Source organism: Choloepus didactylus, chromosome 8 (assembly GCF_015220235.1).
Source record: "Choloepus didactylus isolate mChoDid1 chromosome 8, mChoDid1.pri, whole genome shotgun sequence".
NCBI classification, from domain to species: Eukaryota; Metazoa; Chordata; class Mammalia; order Pilosa; family Megalonychidae; genus Choloepus; species Choloepus didactylus.
In genome coordinates, this window is record NC_051314.1 from 79,549,963 (window position 1) to 79,565,927 (window position 15,965).

Sequence of the window (15,965 nt, forward strand, 5' to 3'; positions counted from 1 at the left end):
TAATTTAAGTACAGTTGAAGATGGAACCCTCACCTAAAAAGGACCCCCTATTCTAAAATATTTTAATTAGTGACAAAATGCCTTCTTTTTCTTCTTGTCTAAGTGGCTATTCCTTTAAATGTGGACGATGCATCCAATGATGTTGGATGCAATCTTACTGTGATTTCCTTCACATCTTTGGCTCCTCATTGGGGTCACCCTATGCCCCACAAACTTGTTGCAGGATGCTTGTTGCTTGATGCTTTGGGGTACACTGAATCTTCCAGTGCAATACCTTAGGCCTAAGATCACTGCTTGCAGTGCACAGAAGTGGATTGCTGGAACCTGTACGATCATTTCAGCAGGTGGAAAGAGAGTAAGGCTTGCAATTTAGAGAGTAAATCTAAATCTCAACCTAAGAGAGCAAGCAGGCACTCTGGCATGTAAAGGGATTTGGGGTCAATTGGCATTCTCCAATTTGTCACTGCAGCAGCTGCAGGAAGAATCAGTCATTAGCAACTCCAGACATGCCCACAGGAGGGATGATTCCTTTGAAAATAAGTTTCTGGTGTAAAAGTGAATAAGTTGTTCAATATCTCCTAGGAAATTTACTAATTTCTTACACATTTGGAGTGAGACCCAAGGTTCTTTGTGGGTGAATGGGATGCTTTATGGACTGGTGGAAAGTGCCCAGGGGTCCCATCACTCCAGGTCAACTATCCTCGTCTCTGGTCAGCTGTGGGCATTGGGTTCTTGGTGTTCCTTTTGTTTCATTTAGTGTTAAGCTTGGACATTTCTGTTTCCAATGCCCCTCCTCCTTGCAGTGTGCACATTGCTGGGGGCATGTGGTTTCCTTAGGGCCCTGGGTGTCTTATCCTTCACAGACTCCTTTGGCTGCTGAAAAGTTTTACTCAGGACTGCTCCTAATAAATTAGAATTCAGGCTAGCTTTATATGCAATAGCCTTTGTTTTGTCCTTTTTTTTTTTGAGCATCAGGATTACAGAACACTTTAAATGCAATTTCCACTAATGCTGAGATCAGCAACCCAAATCCACCCTCAACTTTCTGCAATTTCCAATGAATTCAGGGACACTCTGACAAATAGGGACTGATTTACATTGCCCTGATTTATCAGGTCTTCTGGGCATATATCAGTAAATTTACAGTAAGCATTGAATAGACTTTCTAAAAACATTGATGGGTTTTCATCTGATTTTGGAAAACTTTCTGAATTTTACTCAAGTTATTTTGTTCAGGCACTCCATTTATAAGTCCCACAATTATGCATGCTGTACACTGTTCAAGCCTTGTTCTGTCCCATTGTTCATTGAATTCTGTTTGGTCAGCTACTGGCATGGCTTGACTTCCAGGAATGTTCATGGGATTGTTAGGGTTACTATTAGCCAGAAAGTCAGCGTGATCTTGTACTTTCTTCAAAACCTCCCATTTCTCACTTCTAGGAAGATGGTGGATTAGGAAAGGCAGAGAAAATTCCCCTCCATGAAAAACATTACACAAAGGACAATCACTGATCCTGAATAGCAGTTCCCGGGTGCCACCAGCCAGGTCAGGGCTTCTACACCATGGAGTGAGGATGTAGCTGGAAATGCCAAGAGACTACACAGAGGACAGGTGAGTGTTCAGCTCAGAATGCCACTGGGGATGGGCAGTTGGAGCTGGCTAACAAGCATGGAAGGGAACAGACTTCCACGGCCCATGCACACATCTCAGCAGTTAGCTGGGGTGATAACATTTATTAGCCCTGTGGCCAAGAGCTCCCATGATGGGGACTAGAAGTTGAAGCCAGCAGATGAGCATGGAAAGGGGCAGCTTTGCATACCACATGCAGTCACCTCAGCACTTGGCTGGGAGATAACCCTTCATAGCCCCACGGCCAAGAGCTTCCATGAGGGAAATCAGGATTCAGCAGTCTTGTGACTGCAACCACTCTTCCTTCATGGAAGCCCATGGTGTGCACAACCAAGAGGCAAGAGCATCACATGGAAGTGCCAGGAGCCCCTCCACAACCCAGGGACTCGCAAGTTCACAGCAGACAAGGACTGCAGTGTATTTGAGGTGGAAGGTGAGATGCAGAACTCTACAGCCCCAGAGTAGTCCACCCAGAGCCACAGGAATTGCCAGGATCATTGTGCCCTGGAGCAGACTCCCTGCCAAACTACACAGGACCAACTTCCCTCCTATAGGGAGAGCAGTCACCAGTGCACACAGAAAATTGATGTGCTGTTTGGATTTCCACCTAGTTTGGACACCATTAAGTGCATAGACAAAGTTGGGGGTAAGAGATGGCGCAAGAGTGCCACCTGCTGGTAGGACAGGGAAAGTGCTCCACCAAGCTGTAAATCACCCAAATTATACATAAATCTTCAAGCAATCCTGAATATCCTTATCAAACTAACCTTATCAAGATAAGAAAATGACACAAGGCTAACAAGAACAGAAAATTATAAGTCATATAAAGAAATTGGAAGATTTGGACAACCCAAATGACTAAATTAAAAAGCAAGAGGAGACTCAGAACTGGGAGCAATTAATCAAAAATCTCCAAAACAACATCAGTGAGATTGCTAAGGACATAAAGGACATCAAGAAGACCTTAGAAGAGCATAAAAAGGAATTGAAAGAATAAATAAAAATAGCAGATCCTATGGAAATAAAAGATACCATTGGTCAAATTAAAAATATACTTGAGGCACATAGTAGCAGATTTGAAGAGGCAGAGAAAGGAATTAGCAAACTTGAGGATAGACTGATGGAATGTAAAAGCACAAAACAATAAATAGTGAAAAAATATTGAAAAATTTGAAATGGATATCGGAGAAATGATGGACATTTTTTGGGAAACTTCCCAACCCTTCTAAATGACATAAATATGCAAATCAAAGATGCCCAATGAAATCCAAATAGAATAAACCAAATAAACCCATTCCAAGACATATTCCGATCAGATTTCAAATGCTGAAGATGACAAAGTTCTGAAAGCAGCAAGAGAGAAGTGATTCAACATATACAGGGGAAACAACATAAGACTAAGTACTAACTACTCAGTGGGCACCATAGAGGCTAGATGGCAGTGGTATGGCATCTTTAAGATTCTGAAAGAGAAAAATTGCCAGCCAAGAATTCTTTATCCAGCAAAGCTCTCCTTCAAAATTGAGGGAGTGTTGAAAATTTTCAAAGACAAACAAATGTTGAGAGAATTTGTTAAAAGAGACCTGACCTGCAAGAAATATTAAAGGGAGATCTACCAGCTGAGAAAAAAGAAAGGAGAGAGAGGCCTGGAGTAGGGCACAGAATTAAAGAGTATTAGTAAGGATAACTTAGAGGAAATGAAGAGAGAGAGGGAAAAAAATAGATTTGACAGCTAAAAGCCAAAGGATAAAATGGCTGATTCAAGAACTGCCTTCACAGTAATAACATTGCATGTGAATGGATTAAACTTCCCAATTAAAAGATACAGGTTCTTGGAATGGATTAAAAAGTATGAATCATCAATATGCAATTTACAAAAGACCCATTTTAAACTCAGTGACACAGATATTGAAAGTGAAAGGATGGAAAAAAATATTCCATGAAAGCTATAACCAAAAGAAAGCAGGTGTAGCAATACTAATTTCAGATGAAATAGACTTTAAATGCAAAGATGTCATAAGAGACAAGGACACAGGGTAATAATAAAAAAGAACAATTAACCAAGAAGAAATGACAGTCATAAATGTTTATGCACTCAATCAAGGTGCTCCACAGTACATGAGAAAAACATTTGTAAAGCTGAAGGAAGCAATATATGTTTCTACAATAATTATGGGAGATTTCAATACACCACTCTCTTCTATAGATAGAAAAACACATAGAGGACCAGCAAGGAAATTGAGAACTTAAAAAAAATGTGATAAATGAATTAGACTTAGCAGACATATTTAGAGCATTCCATCCTATATTACCAGGATATACATTCTTTTCTAGTGCTCATGGAACATTCACCAGGATAGATCATATGCTGGGGCATAAATCAAGCCTCGATAAATTTAAAAAGTTTGAAATTATTCAAAGCACATACACTGACAACAATGGCATGCAACTAGACATCAATAACCATGAAAGAACCAGAGCATTCACAAATATGTGGAGGCTAAAAACACACTCCTAAACAATCAGTTGGTCAAAGAAAAAAATCACAAGAGAAATTGCTAAATATCTAAAGATGAATACAAAGGAGAACACAACATAATCAAAACCTATGAGATTTAACAAAAGTGGTGCTGAGAGGGAAATTTATGGCTCTAAACGCACACATTAAAAAGGAAGAAGGAGCTAAAATAAAAGAGCTATTGGAACAACTGAAGAAACTAGAGATTGATCAGCAAACTAACCGTAAAGTGAGTAGAAGAAAAGAAATAACACAGATTGAAGCCGGAATAAATGATATGAAGAACAACAACAACAACAACAACAACAACAACAAAACAATAGGGAGACTAAATAAAACCAAAAGTTGGTTCTTTGAGAAGATCAACAAGATTTACAAACACTTAGCTTGACAAACAAAATCAAAAGGAGAGAAGACCCAAATAAACACAATCAGAAATGAGAGTGGGGTCATTACTGTGGATCCTGAAAAAACTTTAAAAATCATAAGAGGATACTATGAACAACTGTATACCAACAAATTAGGCAATTTAGAGGAATTGGATAATTTCCTGGAAATACATGAAGAGGCTAGACTGACCTGAGAAGAAATAGAAGACATCAACAAACCAATCTCAAGTAAAGAGATCCAATCAGTCATCAAAGCTTCCTAAAATAAAAGCCCAGGGCCAGATGGCTTCACAGGGGAATTCTACCAAACGTTCCAAAAAGAACTGACACCATTTCTGCTCAAACTCTTTCAAAAAATTGAAGAGAATGGAACACTACATACCTCATTTTATGAAGCTAATATCACTATAATACCAAAACCAGATGAAGATGCTGCAAGAAAGGAAAACTGCAGCCAATCACCCTAATGAATATAGATTCAGAAGTTCTCAACAAACTACTTGCAAATCGAATCTGAAGTCATATTTAAAAAACCATACACTATGAGTAAGTGGGGTTCATCCCAGGGATGCAAGGGTGGTTCAGCATAAGAAAATAATCAATGTAATACAACTCATTAAGAAATTGAAAGGGAAAAATCAAATGATCATCTCTATAGATTATGAAAAAGCATTCGACAAAATTCAGCATCCTTTTTTGATAAAATCACTTCAAAATGTAGGCTTCAAGAAAATTTCCTCAATATGATAAACAGCATATACGAAAAATCCACAGCCAGCATAGTACTCAACAATGAGAGACTGAAAGCATTCCTGCTAAGATCAGGAATGAAACAAGGATGCCCACAGTAACCACTATTTATTCAACATTGTGCTAGAAGTTCTAGCCAGAGCAATCTGACAAGACAAAGAGATAAAAAGCATCCAAATTGGAAAGGAAGAAGTACAACCATCATTATTTGCAGATGATATGATCATATATTTGGAAAATCCTGAGAAACTAATGGTACAGCTACTTGAGCTAATCAACAAGTTCAGCAAAGTATCAGGATGCAAGATTAATGGACAAAAGTCAGTAATGTTCTTGTACACTAGAAATGACCTAACTGAAGCGACACTCAAGAAAAAAAAAATCCATTCACAATAGCAACTGAAAAAAAAAAAAAATCAAGAAATAGATTTTTGGAATAAACTTAACCAAGGATGTAAAAGATCTCTCACAGAACATTGCATAACTTTACTACAAAAATAAAAGCAGACCTAAAGAGATGGAAAGATATTCCATGTTCAGGATAGGGAGGCTTAACTTTCTTAAGATGTCAATCCTACTGAAACTGATCTATAGATTCAATGCAATTCCAATCAAAATTTCAACAAGCCTATTCTGCAGGCTTGGAAAGGCTAGTTTTCAAATATTTGGAAGGAAAAGGGACCTCAAAGTGCTACAAACATTCTAAAAAAGAAAAACAAAGTGGGAGAACTTACATTTTCTGATACTGAAGACTACAATAAAGCCACAGTAGTGAAAACAGCATGGTGTTAGCACAGATAGACAAAATGATCAATGGAATCAAATCAAGGGCTCAGAAATAGATCCCCAGATATATGGTCAACTGATTTTTGATAAGATGCCCAAATCCACTGAACTGGGACAGAACAGTCTCTTCAACAAATGGGGCTTGGAGAACTGGATAGTAATAACAAAAAGAATGAAAGAGGACACCTACCTCATACCCTATGCACAAATTAACTCAAAGTGGATTAAAGACCTCAATATAAGAGACATTACCATAAAACTCCTAGAAGATAAGGTAGGGAAACATCTTCAAGACCTATTAGAAGAAGATAACTTCTCAGACCTTACATCCAAAGCACAAACAATGAAAGAAAAAAAAAAATGGATAAATGGTAACTCCTCAAAATCAAAAGCTTTTGTACCTCAAAGAAATTTGTCAAAAAGGTGAAGTGGCAGCCAACACAATGGGAGAAAATATTTGTAAACCATTTATCTGATGAGAGACTGATATCTTGCAAAAGTAAAGTAATCCTATAACTCAACAATAGTACAAACAGCCCAATTATAAAATAGGCAAAAGATAAGAAAAGACATTTTTCCAAAGAGGAAATACAAATTGCTAATAAACATGAAAAAACATTCATATTCACTAGCTATTAGGGAAATGCAAATCAAGACCACCATGAGATATGATACCACACCAATACAAATGCTGGAGAGGATGTGGAGAAATTGGAACTCTTACCCATTGCTGGTGGGAATGTTTAATGGTACAGCCACTGTGGGAGACACATTCATGGTTCAGAAAACTAGGTCCTACAATCTGCCAATTTCACTTCTCACTATATACCCAGAAGATCTGAAAGCAGTGGCATGAACAGACATTTGCAAAGTGACAGTCATAGCAGCATTGTTCACAATTGCCAAGAGATGAAAACAATCCAAGTGTCCTTCAACAGATGAGTGGATACACAAAATACATATGAATACAATGGAAATCTATGTGGCGGTAAGAAGGAACAAGGTCTTGAAACATATGACAACATGGATGACCTCTGAAGACATAAGGCTGAGTGAAATAAACCAGGTAAAAAATGAGAGATATTACATGCTATCACTAATGTGAACTCTGTGAACAATGTAAAATTAAGTGTCTTTTAATATGGAATATAGGGGACCTAGAGGTAGACAGAAGCTAGTGAAGGGGGAATGATAATGTAATATGTACAGACATGATAATGAGGGTGAACTTAATGGGATGAGAATGGACAGGTATGATTATGATTCATCAATTGGATTATAAGTATCAGTGCTGCGTTGAAGGCAACCATGTTCAAAAGTGGTTGTTTAAAGGAATGTAACCCATAGAATAGCACCACAAACATAAATAAGTGTTAGCATAGTATACTTATAAGGTATACTTGTACAAAGAGTTACCAACAGAGTTGCATATGGAAAAACTACCCATTACATAATGTAAACTATATTTAATGAGACTATATTAACAGCACTACACTAATACTAGGGATGCATAATAAGCAACTACGGATGCAAAATTAGCATCTAAGAGCCCTGGGATCTTTTATATTATAATTGTTTAAAATATAGAGTTATGATGATTGTAAAAATAAGTGAAGATAATGTGAGAAACTGACTGTTTATCTTGAGACAGAATATAAGTTATGTGAAATTAGGAATACACTACAAAATCAATCAGGCCCTCAATCTTGCTCTTATGCTGTAAATAGGAAGCTAAACCTTCCTATAATTATGCCTAAGAGGCAACTGCAGAGAACCTCTTTTGTTGCTCATATGTGGGCTTTTTCTCTATAAGTCCAATTCAGCAAATAAATTCATTAAACTCCCTCCCTCCCCATGTAGGAAATGACTCCCAGGGGAATGATCTCCCTGGCAACATGGGACATGACTCCTGGGAATGAGGCTGACCCTGGCATCAAGGGATTGAAAATGCCTTCCTGACCACAGGGGGAAAAGAAAGGTAACAAAATAAGGTTACAGTGACTAAGTGATCTCAAATAGAATCAAGAGGCTATCCTGGAGGTTTCTCTTATGCAAGTTCCAGCTAGATATCCCAAATGGTCACAGTATGCCATGCCCTTGCCAACAGTAGTCCCAAATACCTAGGTCCCTATCTGAGCATTCTATAAAAGATTCATTCACTAAATTTTATCTCTCAGAAACCTAAATCCACGAGAGTGTCCCTGTGCCAGACAAGTCCTAAACGCAGAGGCAACAGCCTCTTTAAGAACAACAATTAGATGTAGCCCCCTTCCTTGTAGTGTTGACACCCCCTTTCAATATGTACAAGTTAGGGTGGTCGCTTCTGAGACACCCCTGAAGATTGAGAAAGTGATTAAATGAGAGGAAAAGGTAGCAACAGTCAAGATAGGATTTAATAAAGGATTTTGAATATAGAAACTTTATATACATATATATTAGATGCTAGGGTATAACTAGAAGGAAATAACTGAAATGATGGAACTGTAACCTACAACATTTTTGAAATTTGCTCTATAGGTATTCATTGAATAGGTTATCACTTTTCTGTATATATACTATATTTCACAATAAGGAAAGAACTGAAACTGTGGAATTATAACCCATAACATTTTTTAAAATTATCTATATAACTCCTTGTTGACCTGTACTTTGAAATTTAATACCTTTCTGTATATATGGTATATTTTACAATAATGGAAATATCTGAAATTGTGAAAAAAATTACCTCTAACAAGAAAAACTTTACTTGTGATGTAAAAAAAACAAAAAGAAAAGAAAAAAGAAAAAAAGAAAAAAAAAAGCAAACCAAAAAACTACCCATTTCTTCTCAGAAGTGGAAAATGTTTTGCACAGATAGGTATCATCTCAGCTGGCCCTGGTCGTGTATCCCAGCTGGCACTTGTCAGAGAGGGAACTGTCCTGACTTTGCCCTCCAGAGGTAGAGGCACTCTGCATAAGAGTCATTTACTTCTACGTGTGAGATGGGAAGGCCATTTCAGGGGAGTTCAAAGGCATCCAAGGCTTGTCCTCATTCTTAAATAAGGAGGTGGAGAAGGAGGAACTGCAGGGAAAGCTAAAGCCATAGACTCTGTTGGAAAGTGGTGGGGGAGTGCAGGAGTCATAGGCTCTGGCAGTAGGGGTTGCAGGAGTGTGAGGGCCATGGGCATTTGAACAGGGGAAAAGGGCATCCAGTCCCAATTCTAGAGGTGACTATGGTGTCCACACATTCATCAGGCAGATTACAAACAGGGAGGAGTTTCTTCCTTGTTTATAACATAACTGCTGTACCATTTCTTTAACTATATCTTGTACCAAGTTCTTAATAACCTTGTTGCTATCCTGGGGTTCAGGGGCTTCAGTCACCAATTCCCTGTTTGGGAGCACTGAGTATTCCCCACCTAGGGCCTAGAAGTTTCAGCTTCTATTTTCATAACCTGGAACTCAGGAGATCTAGTCAGGGGCTCAGGACACTCTCTAACTCAAGACAGGAATCTCAGCCACTACTTGCTCAGCCTGGAGTTCAGAAGCCTCAGCCAGCATTTTCTTCACCTGAGGGCTGGGGCCCTCCTTTATCTCCTCTCAAACCAAGAGCTCAGGAACTCTCAAGGGGACTTGGGGCTTGGCTGATGAGTAAAATGCCATGCCCGATATATTCTCTCTACGGTTTCTTATTCTGAGCTAGAGCCATAAAACATTATACCTATGGAATTTCAAACCATTTGCTCATTCTCTTACAAAATATATCTAGCTGCAAAACAGCATTATGTTCTATTGATCCTTGACTTGGCCACTTTTGGCTATCCTCTAATGCATACTGAGGCCATAATTTTTTGTTATGGGTTCATACATAATTTGCTCCCATTGCTTTAGAATGCAATTTAAAGGATCATCCTTTTTTTAATTTTCTTAGCTTTTTCACTCCAATTGTTTCCCATTTTTAATACTCTTTAGAAAACTTGAGACAAGACAAGACAAGACAAACCAAGAACCAAAAAACAAAAACCAAAAGTAAAGCCTGAGTAACAATTTCAATGAGAATTCCTTAGACCAGGAACTACTCCCTTGTCCCAAGCCAAACAAGTTTCCAAGTGTGGTGTCCTCCTTACAGCTTCGGTAAGAATTGATGTGCCACTGAACACCCGAATAGGGCCCGTACACACATTCGTTCATCCACATTCACACCAGACCTGTTTTCCTCTGCACCCAGCCACCACTGGGATCTGACATGCAGGAAACTCCCTCGTCTGGCTCTCAGAGAAAAATTTCTCTGGTGGCCAGAGTCAAGGCTCATGAATGTCTTACCTCAGGGATCCAGGAGTCCACCAGCTAGCATATCCTTCAGATGTTGAGCCCCATGTTGGGTGCCAAATTGGGGATAGGCCACTTCCCACTTGGGATGGCTTAATGCACAAGACACAACAAATGGGCTGTGAAGAAAAAGGAGGGTTATTTATGCCAGTGTGAGGGCAGGGGAACTTCCCAAATCTGCCTCCCCATAGTGATGTTTTGTGCGGCTTTTATACACATTAGAGACAAAGAAAGTTAGTCATCTTGGGTAACATGTAACAGGGGCCTAGAGAACTTCATTAGTTCCTTATCTCAGTTGTTTACTACGTCCTTTAGGATTTGTATACTCTAAGTTATATGGTACATGGTGTCTCCAAGTCTGGGGTAATAGATGAGAGAACACAAACAATAGTGACTAATGTATAGCTTAACTGTTGTCTATTCATGCCTGGCTGCATGCTCTACATATTGCTCCTCTGTAAGACTAAAACTCAAATACAGAATGATTACAGTTTTTAAGGTTACATTTAAAATGCAAACACTACACAGGAAATTCACACTTTGGGGGCATAGACTTTGATGAGCTTTGGCAAGCATATGTAGTCATGTAAACACAACCCCAGTAAAATATAAAATGTTTCTGTCAATCTACAACATTCCCTCATCACATTTTGTAGTCGATCCTTTCTCTTCATCCTCAGCCCCTGATCAAATTTCTGCCTGTATAATTTTAGATTATATGATCATGAGCCATTGGATTGGTGTTCTTTGCCATTTGGGGCATTAACATAAAAAATATTTAACATATAAAACTCAATGTACTTAAGGAATTGAACTAATTTCACCAATAAGCCATTCAAATTCTCACTTTAAATGGTTCTCAATAAAGTCTACAATAGCTCGTGTTTCTTATTGCAGCAAGGTAATGTTCTCTGTCGGTGCAAGTCAGCTGGGGAAATTTCATTGTTGCCCCAGGACACTGGAACTGCTAATGCTACTGTTAAATAATTCATTGACTTTATCATTTGTGATAATCCTATGGGATACTTTCATTTCAGCTTTTATTTAAAGTGGATTGCAGTGATGTATGTTATTCCAAATAATTAGTACTTTTGGCACACTGGTCTCCAGAGAAGATATTTACTTTGTTTTGTTTTAATAGATTCCACTGAGTCTGTAATAAGTGGAAATGATAAAAATGTAGCATTTCATTATTGTACATTTGACAAAGCCATATTTCTTACTTGGAAGAGTTGCTTACTTTTCATCAGATGGTTTCCTGATTGATCTTGTTTTGAACTTGTTATTTTATTTTATTATTTTATTTTAAGAATATTTATATATAAGTATATATATTTAAACTTTGAATTATAAAAATGACAGTTGCATCACCATTCAAGGAAGCTAGTAAAAACTAGATTTCACAAAAGGCAATGTATTGCATGTCAACCACATGTTCCATTTCATGAAATTTATGTAATTGGTTGGCATACATTTGTTCACTGTATTCTTCATAATTTTTTTTAATTCAGTAATGTTTTCACTGATACATGCACTTTCAATTCTGATAGTAATGTATTGCTTTTCTCTGATCTTAGTTAATCTAGCTGGAGGATTTTCCATTATTAAAATCTTGTTTTGTCATTAAAAAAAAAGAGGCAATGTATCTAGCATGAAAAATGGCTGCCCTATAAAATTATTTATACCTGTGTCCTAGGTTTCATAGTGAGTAAGGATTTGAGATAAGTAGAAAATCTACATAGAAGTAACATATGTATACATTTCCTCTTCCCATAAAAATCATTGATAATCAATACCCTCATTGAAATTATAAAATATGGTCTTAAAAGTGAGTAAAACCATCATTAACCTATGCTAGCACACATCTCTTCTATACCCATTTAGGGGAACAGTAGATACAATAGATGCCAAGAAGGTAAGTGAACTATAATTTTAACTTTAATTTTAAATCAGATTTTGAGGCAAATGAACAGGAAGTCAAATCCAAGGAGGTTAATTTGACTACTGAGTTTCATGTTTTATAAATCTTTTTGTTAACGGAAGAGTAATTTTATAGCAATGTGTATAATAGGTGTTATCACATTTTATTCAAATATTGTTGCATTTATGCCTCATATTCTCTGAATCTCTTTGTGAAGTAAATGCTGCACTGGTTGCAGTGATGTGGACAAAATAGTAAGCAACTCCTCTCTGGAATTTGAGAAAACATTCCTCTAGAACAGTCTTGTAGACCCACATGGTAACAGAAACTGGTTGACTATCTCCTAGAAAATCTGTTTCAAATCATGAGTGTAACAAATATGGAAGTCTTGAGATAACAGGAGTTGAAATATATATTTATAGAACAAAAGTTTATGAAGGTGTTCAGTTGACCCCTGCAAGTCTTCAGTATTAATTACAAAAGAGAGAACTCTTCACAAATAGCTTTGGGAAATCACATTATGCGTATAGATTCCTAGTGTTCTTTTTTTTTAAATGAGAAAAAAAGTAATGCAAGGATAGGATAACTACATTAAAAAGGGAAAATGCAAACGGATAAAGATCACAAGAGGATAATTTATTTTTCAGGAACTTTCCATTGAAAAGTCCACAGATAGTGTAAGAATGGCAGGTTCAACATAACAGGGGAAAGGACAACATGGGGTAAATAGAGTTCTTCTATAGAGAAAGGATAAAAATTAGTATTATTTCCTGAATATTCAGTAGTTTTATAAAGAATATGGAGGAAGTGAGAAGTGCCAAAATTATGTAGACACTTACAGGAATAAAGTTCAAAAAAGTTAGTTGAAAATAAGTTAAATTTATGTTTTATTAAAGTATTTTGCTTGTCTGTTTCTGTCATGTTTTCCTTTTTATTATTTATCCTATATTCTGGAAAACAACAGCCCATTTGCATAATTCCCATCAAGAAAATTATTAATAGTAATGGTATACTCTCAGTGAACAGAGTACTTCAAAACTATTGAAATTAGGGTCATTACCTAACTACTGAAATTCAGTAGTGTCTTAGTCATTGACCAGCATGAGAATTGTAATTAAACCCAACACCCTGGTTTTGAGAAATCACTCTCATAATCATTCTAAGAGGACAAATCAAACTACTGAAACTTGTAATGATTACCTAAAATGCACATTGGCAAAAAAATTGAACATATAAGGGAAATAATGTGAGGAAAATCATAAAGAAAATTACTGTTTAAAGGGACTTCAAATTCACTTGCATTTATGACATCTGCTATTTCAAACTGGACAAACTATTTAAAAATGGGTTATGTTGGAGAATATATCTCTTTTGCTGTTTTAGATAAATATGTATGTGCATGTGCACATATATTTGTGTGTGTGTGTATGCGTAGATATTTATCATTTTGTTATCCTTTTTTTTATGTAGATTTGATAAGGGTCACAAAAGAGAAATGAAGAATGAATCAGTGGAAATACAGTTCATTCTGGTACGTCTGACAGATGATCCACAACTGCAAGTTGTGATTTTCTTGTTTCTCTTTCTCAACTACACATTGAGCCTGATTGGGAATTTACTGATTATCCTCCTTACCATGTCAGATCCCATCTCAAGACGCCAATGTATTTCTTTCTCAGAAATTTCTCCATTTTGGAAATCATACTCACAACAGTGTGTATTCCCAGATTCCTGATGACCATTGTGACTAGAGACAAAACCATTTCTTATAATAATTGTGCAGCTCAATTATTTTTTTTCCTTTTACTGGGAGTTACAGAATTTTACCTTCTGGCTGCCATGTCCTATGACCACTATGTGGCCATCTGTAAACCATTGCATTACCCAATCATGATGAACAGCAAAGTGTGCTACCAACTTGTACCCAGCTCTTGGGTAACTGGATTCCTAATCATCTTTCCCCCATTGGTCATGGGACTCAAATTGGATTTCTGTGCTTCCAGAGTCATTGATCACTTTATGTGTGAAACTTCTCCAATCCTGCAGATATCCTGCACAGATACACAGGTCCTAGAATTGATGGCTTTTCTCTCAGCTGTGTTGACACTTGTGGTCACATTGGTTTTAGTGATTCTCTCTTACATTTACATCATTAAGACTATTCTGAAATTCCCCTCTGCACAGCAAAGGACCAAAACTTTTTCCACCTGTACTTCCCACATGATTGTTGTCTCCTTGACTTATGGTAGCTGTATATTCATGTATATTAAACCATCTGCAAAAGAAAGAGTGACTGTATCCAAAGGTACAGCTTTGCTCTGTACTTCAGTGGCCCCTTTACTAAATCCATTCATTTACACTCTAAGGAATCAGCAGGTCAAAGAAGCCTTTAGGGATGTTGTACAAAAGATGGTGTATTTTAAAAAAAAATGATTTTTAAAATACGATACAAAGAACAACATTAAAGAAAAACTGAAAAAATCCATATATTTGTTCTGATTGTATTTATGTAGCTCATCAGTTATCTCATACATGAGATCTTTTCAAAGAACTTGTAGTTAAGTTTCAACCTTATGTTCTACTCTTCCTTGTGAATATTTCCACCCTGCTACAATAAACTTAATTGCTTCAATTTTTTATCCAAATTTTATGTATCATCTCCTGAAGACACATTAGTGTCCAGAAACCACAACTTAGCAGAATATGTGCCCTGTAAATGTAATGTGCTTCCTGTAATTTGTTAATTAATCTGATATATATTTATCAAATATGTAGCTTCTGCCATATGTTGTGAGAGGTTCAATCCTTACCTTTAACAAGTTGGATTTGCCTAAAGGAGGCAAACACATATAGCTTATGCTGCCATAAAGTGTATGATCAGGGCTGTAACAAAGATCTGCAAAAATATTATGTGATAGGCTGGCTTCCAAGATATTTTGATGAGGGAGGCCTTCCAAGACAAAGTAATAATTGAATGAAGCTAATAAAATACATAGGGAAGGAAGATTGACATAGGTAATAAGTGAATCATACAGAGAAGATAGATAGAGAGATGCATATGGAGAGGTCATAAGTCTGTGTATTATACAATGAGGTTATGAGACATGCAGTCTGGAGTTAATAAAAGCTTCACTGCATAAACATTGTGGGACACTGTGCAGATTACTCAAATTTTTTATGCCACACTTTCTCCTTGTGTAAAGGATGAGAAATGCAATCCCTACCTCATAGTTCAGTTAATTGATTTAATACTATTGGAACTATTTACCACTCAGGAAGAAATAACACTTATTCTGAGCAATTCAAGAATGTGATGCAACTAATGCTTGATGTGTTTGGTGTATTGAACCTTGCATCCCAATTGATACATGTTCTTGGCCTTGATACACAATTCTGTGAGTGTGAACCCATTATAAATAGGACCTCCTGCAGATATAATTTTAGTCAGGATGTGGCCCAGCTGAGAGATTGGGTCTTAATCCAGAAAAATGGGAGTCCTTTAGAAACAGAAGAAATCCATACAGAGAGGGAGAAAGCCATGGGGGTGGGTCAGAAGGTAGAAGGCAAAGGAATATGGAAGACAAACGAGAGGACATTATCATGTGACAGGAAAGCCGAGGAACCCAAGAATTGATGGGTTGTCTGAAAACTACCTCCAAAATG

General features: G+C 37.1%; 1 protein-coding gene across 1 annotated transcript; it reads left to right on the plus strand.

The window, feature by feature from the left end:
- Window positions 1-13,794: 13,794 nt before the first annotated feature.
- LOC119542343 (olfactory receptor 6C6-like) lies at window positions 13,795-14,735 on the plus strand. Its single transcript, XM_037847033.1, is given in 2 exon segments — window positions 13,795-13,948; window positions 13,951-14,735. Coding segments are annotated over 2 exon segments (936 nt in total). The 5' UTR covers window positions 13,795-13,797.
- The last annotated feature ends 1,230 nt before the right edge of the window (window positions 14,736-15,965 follow it).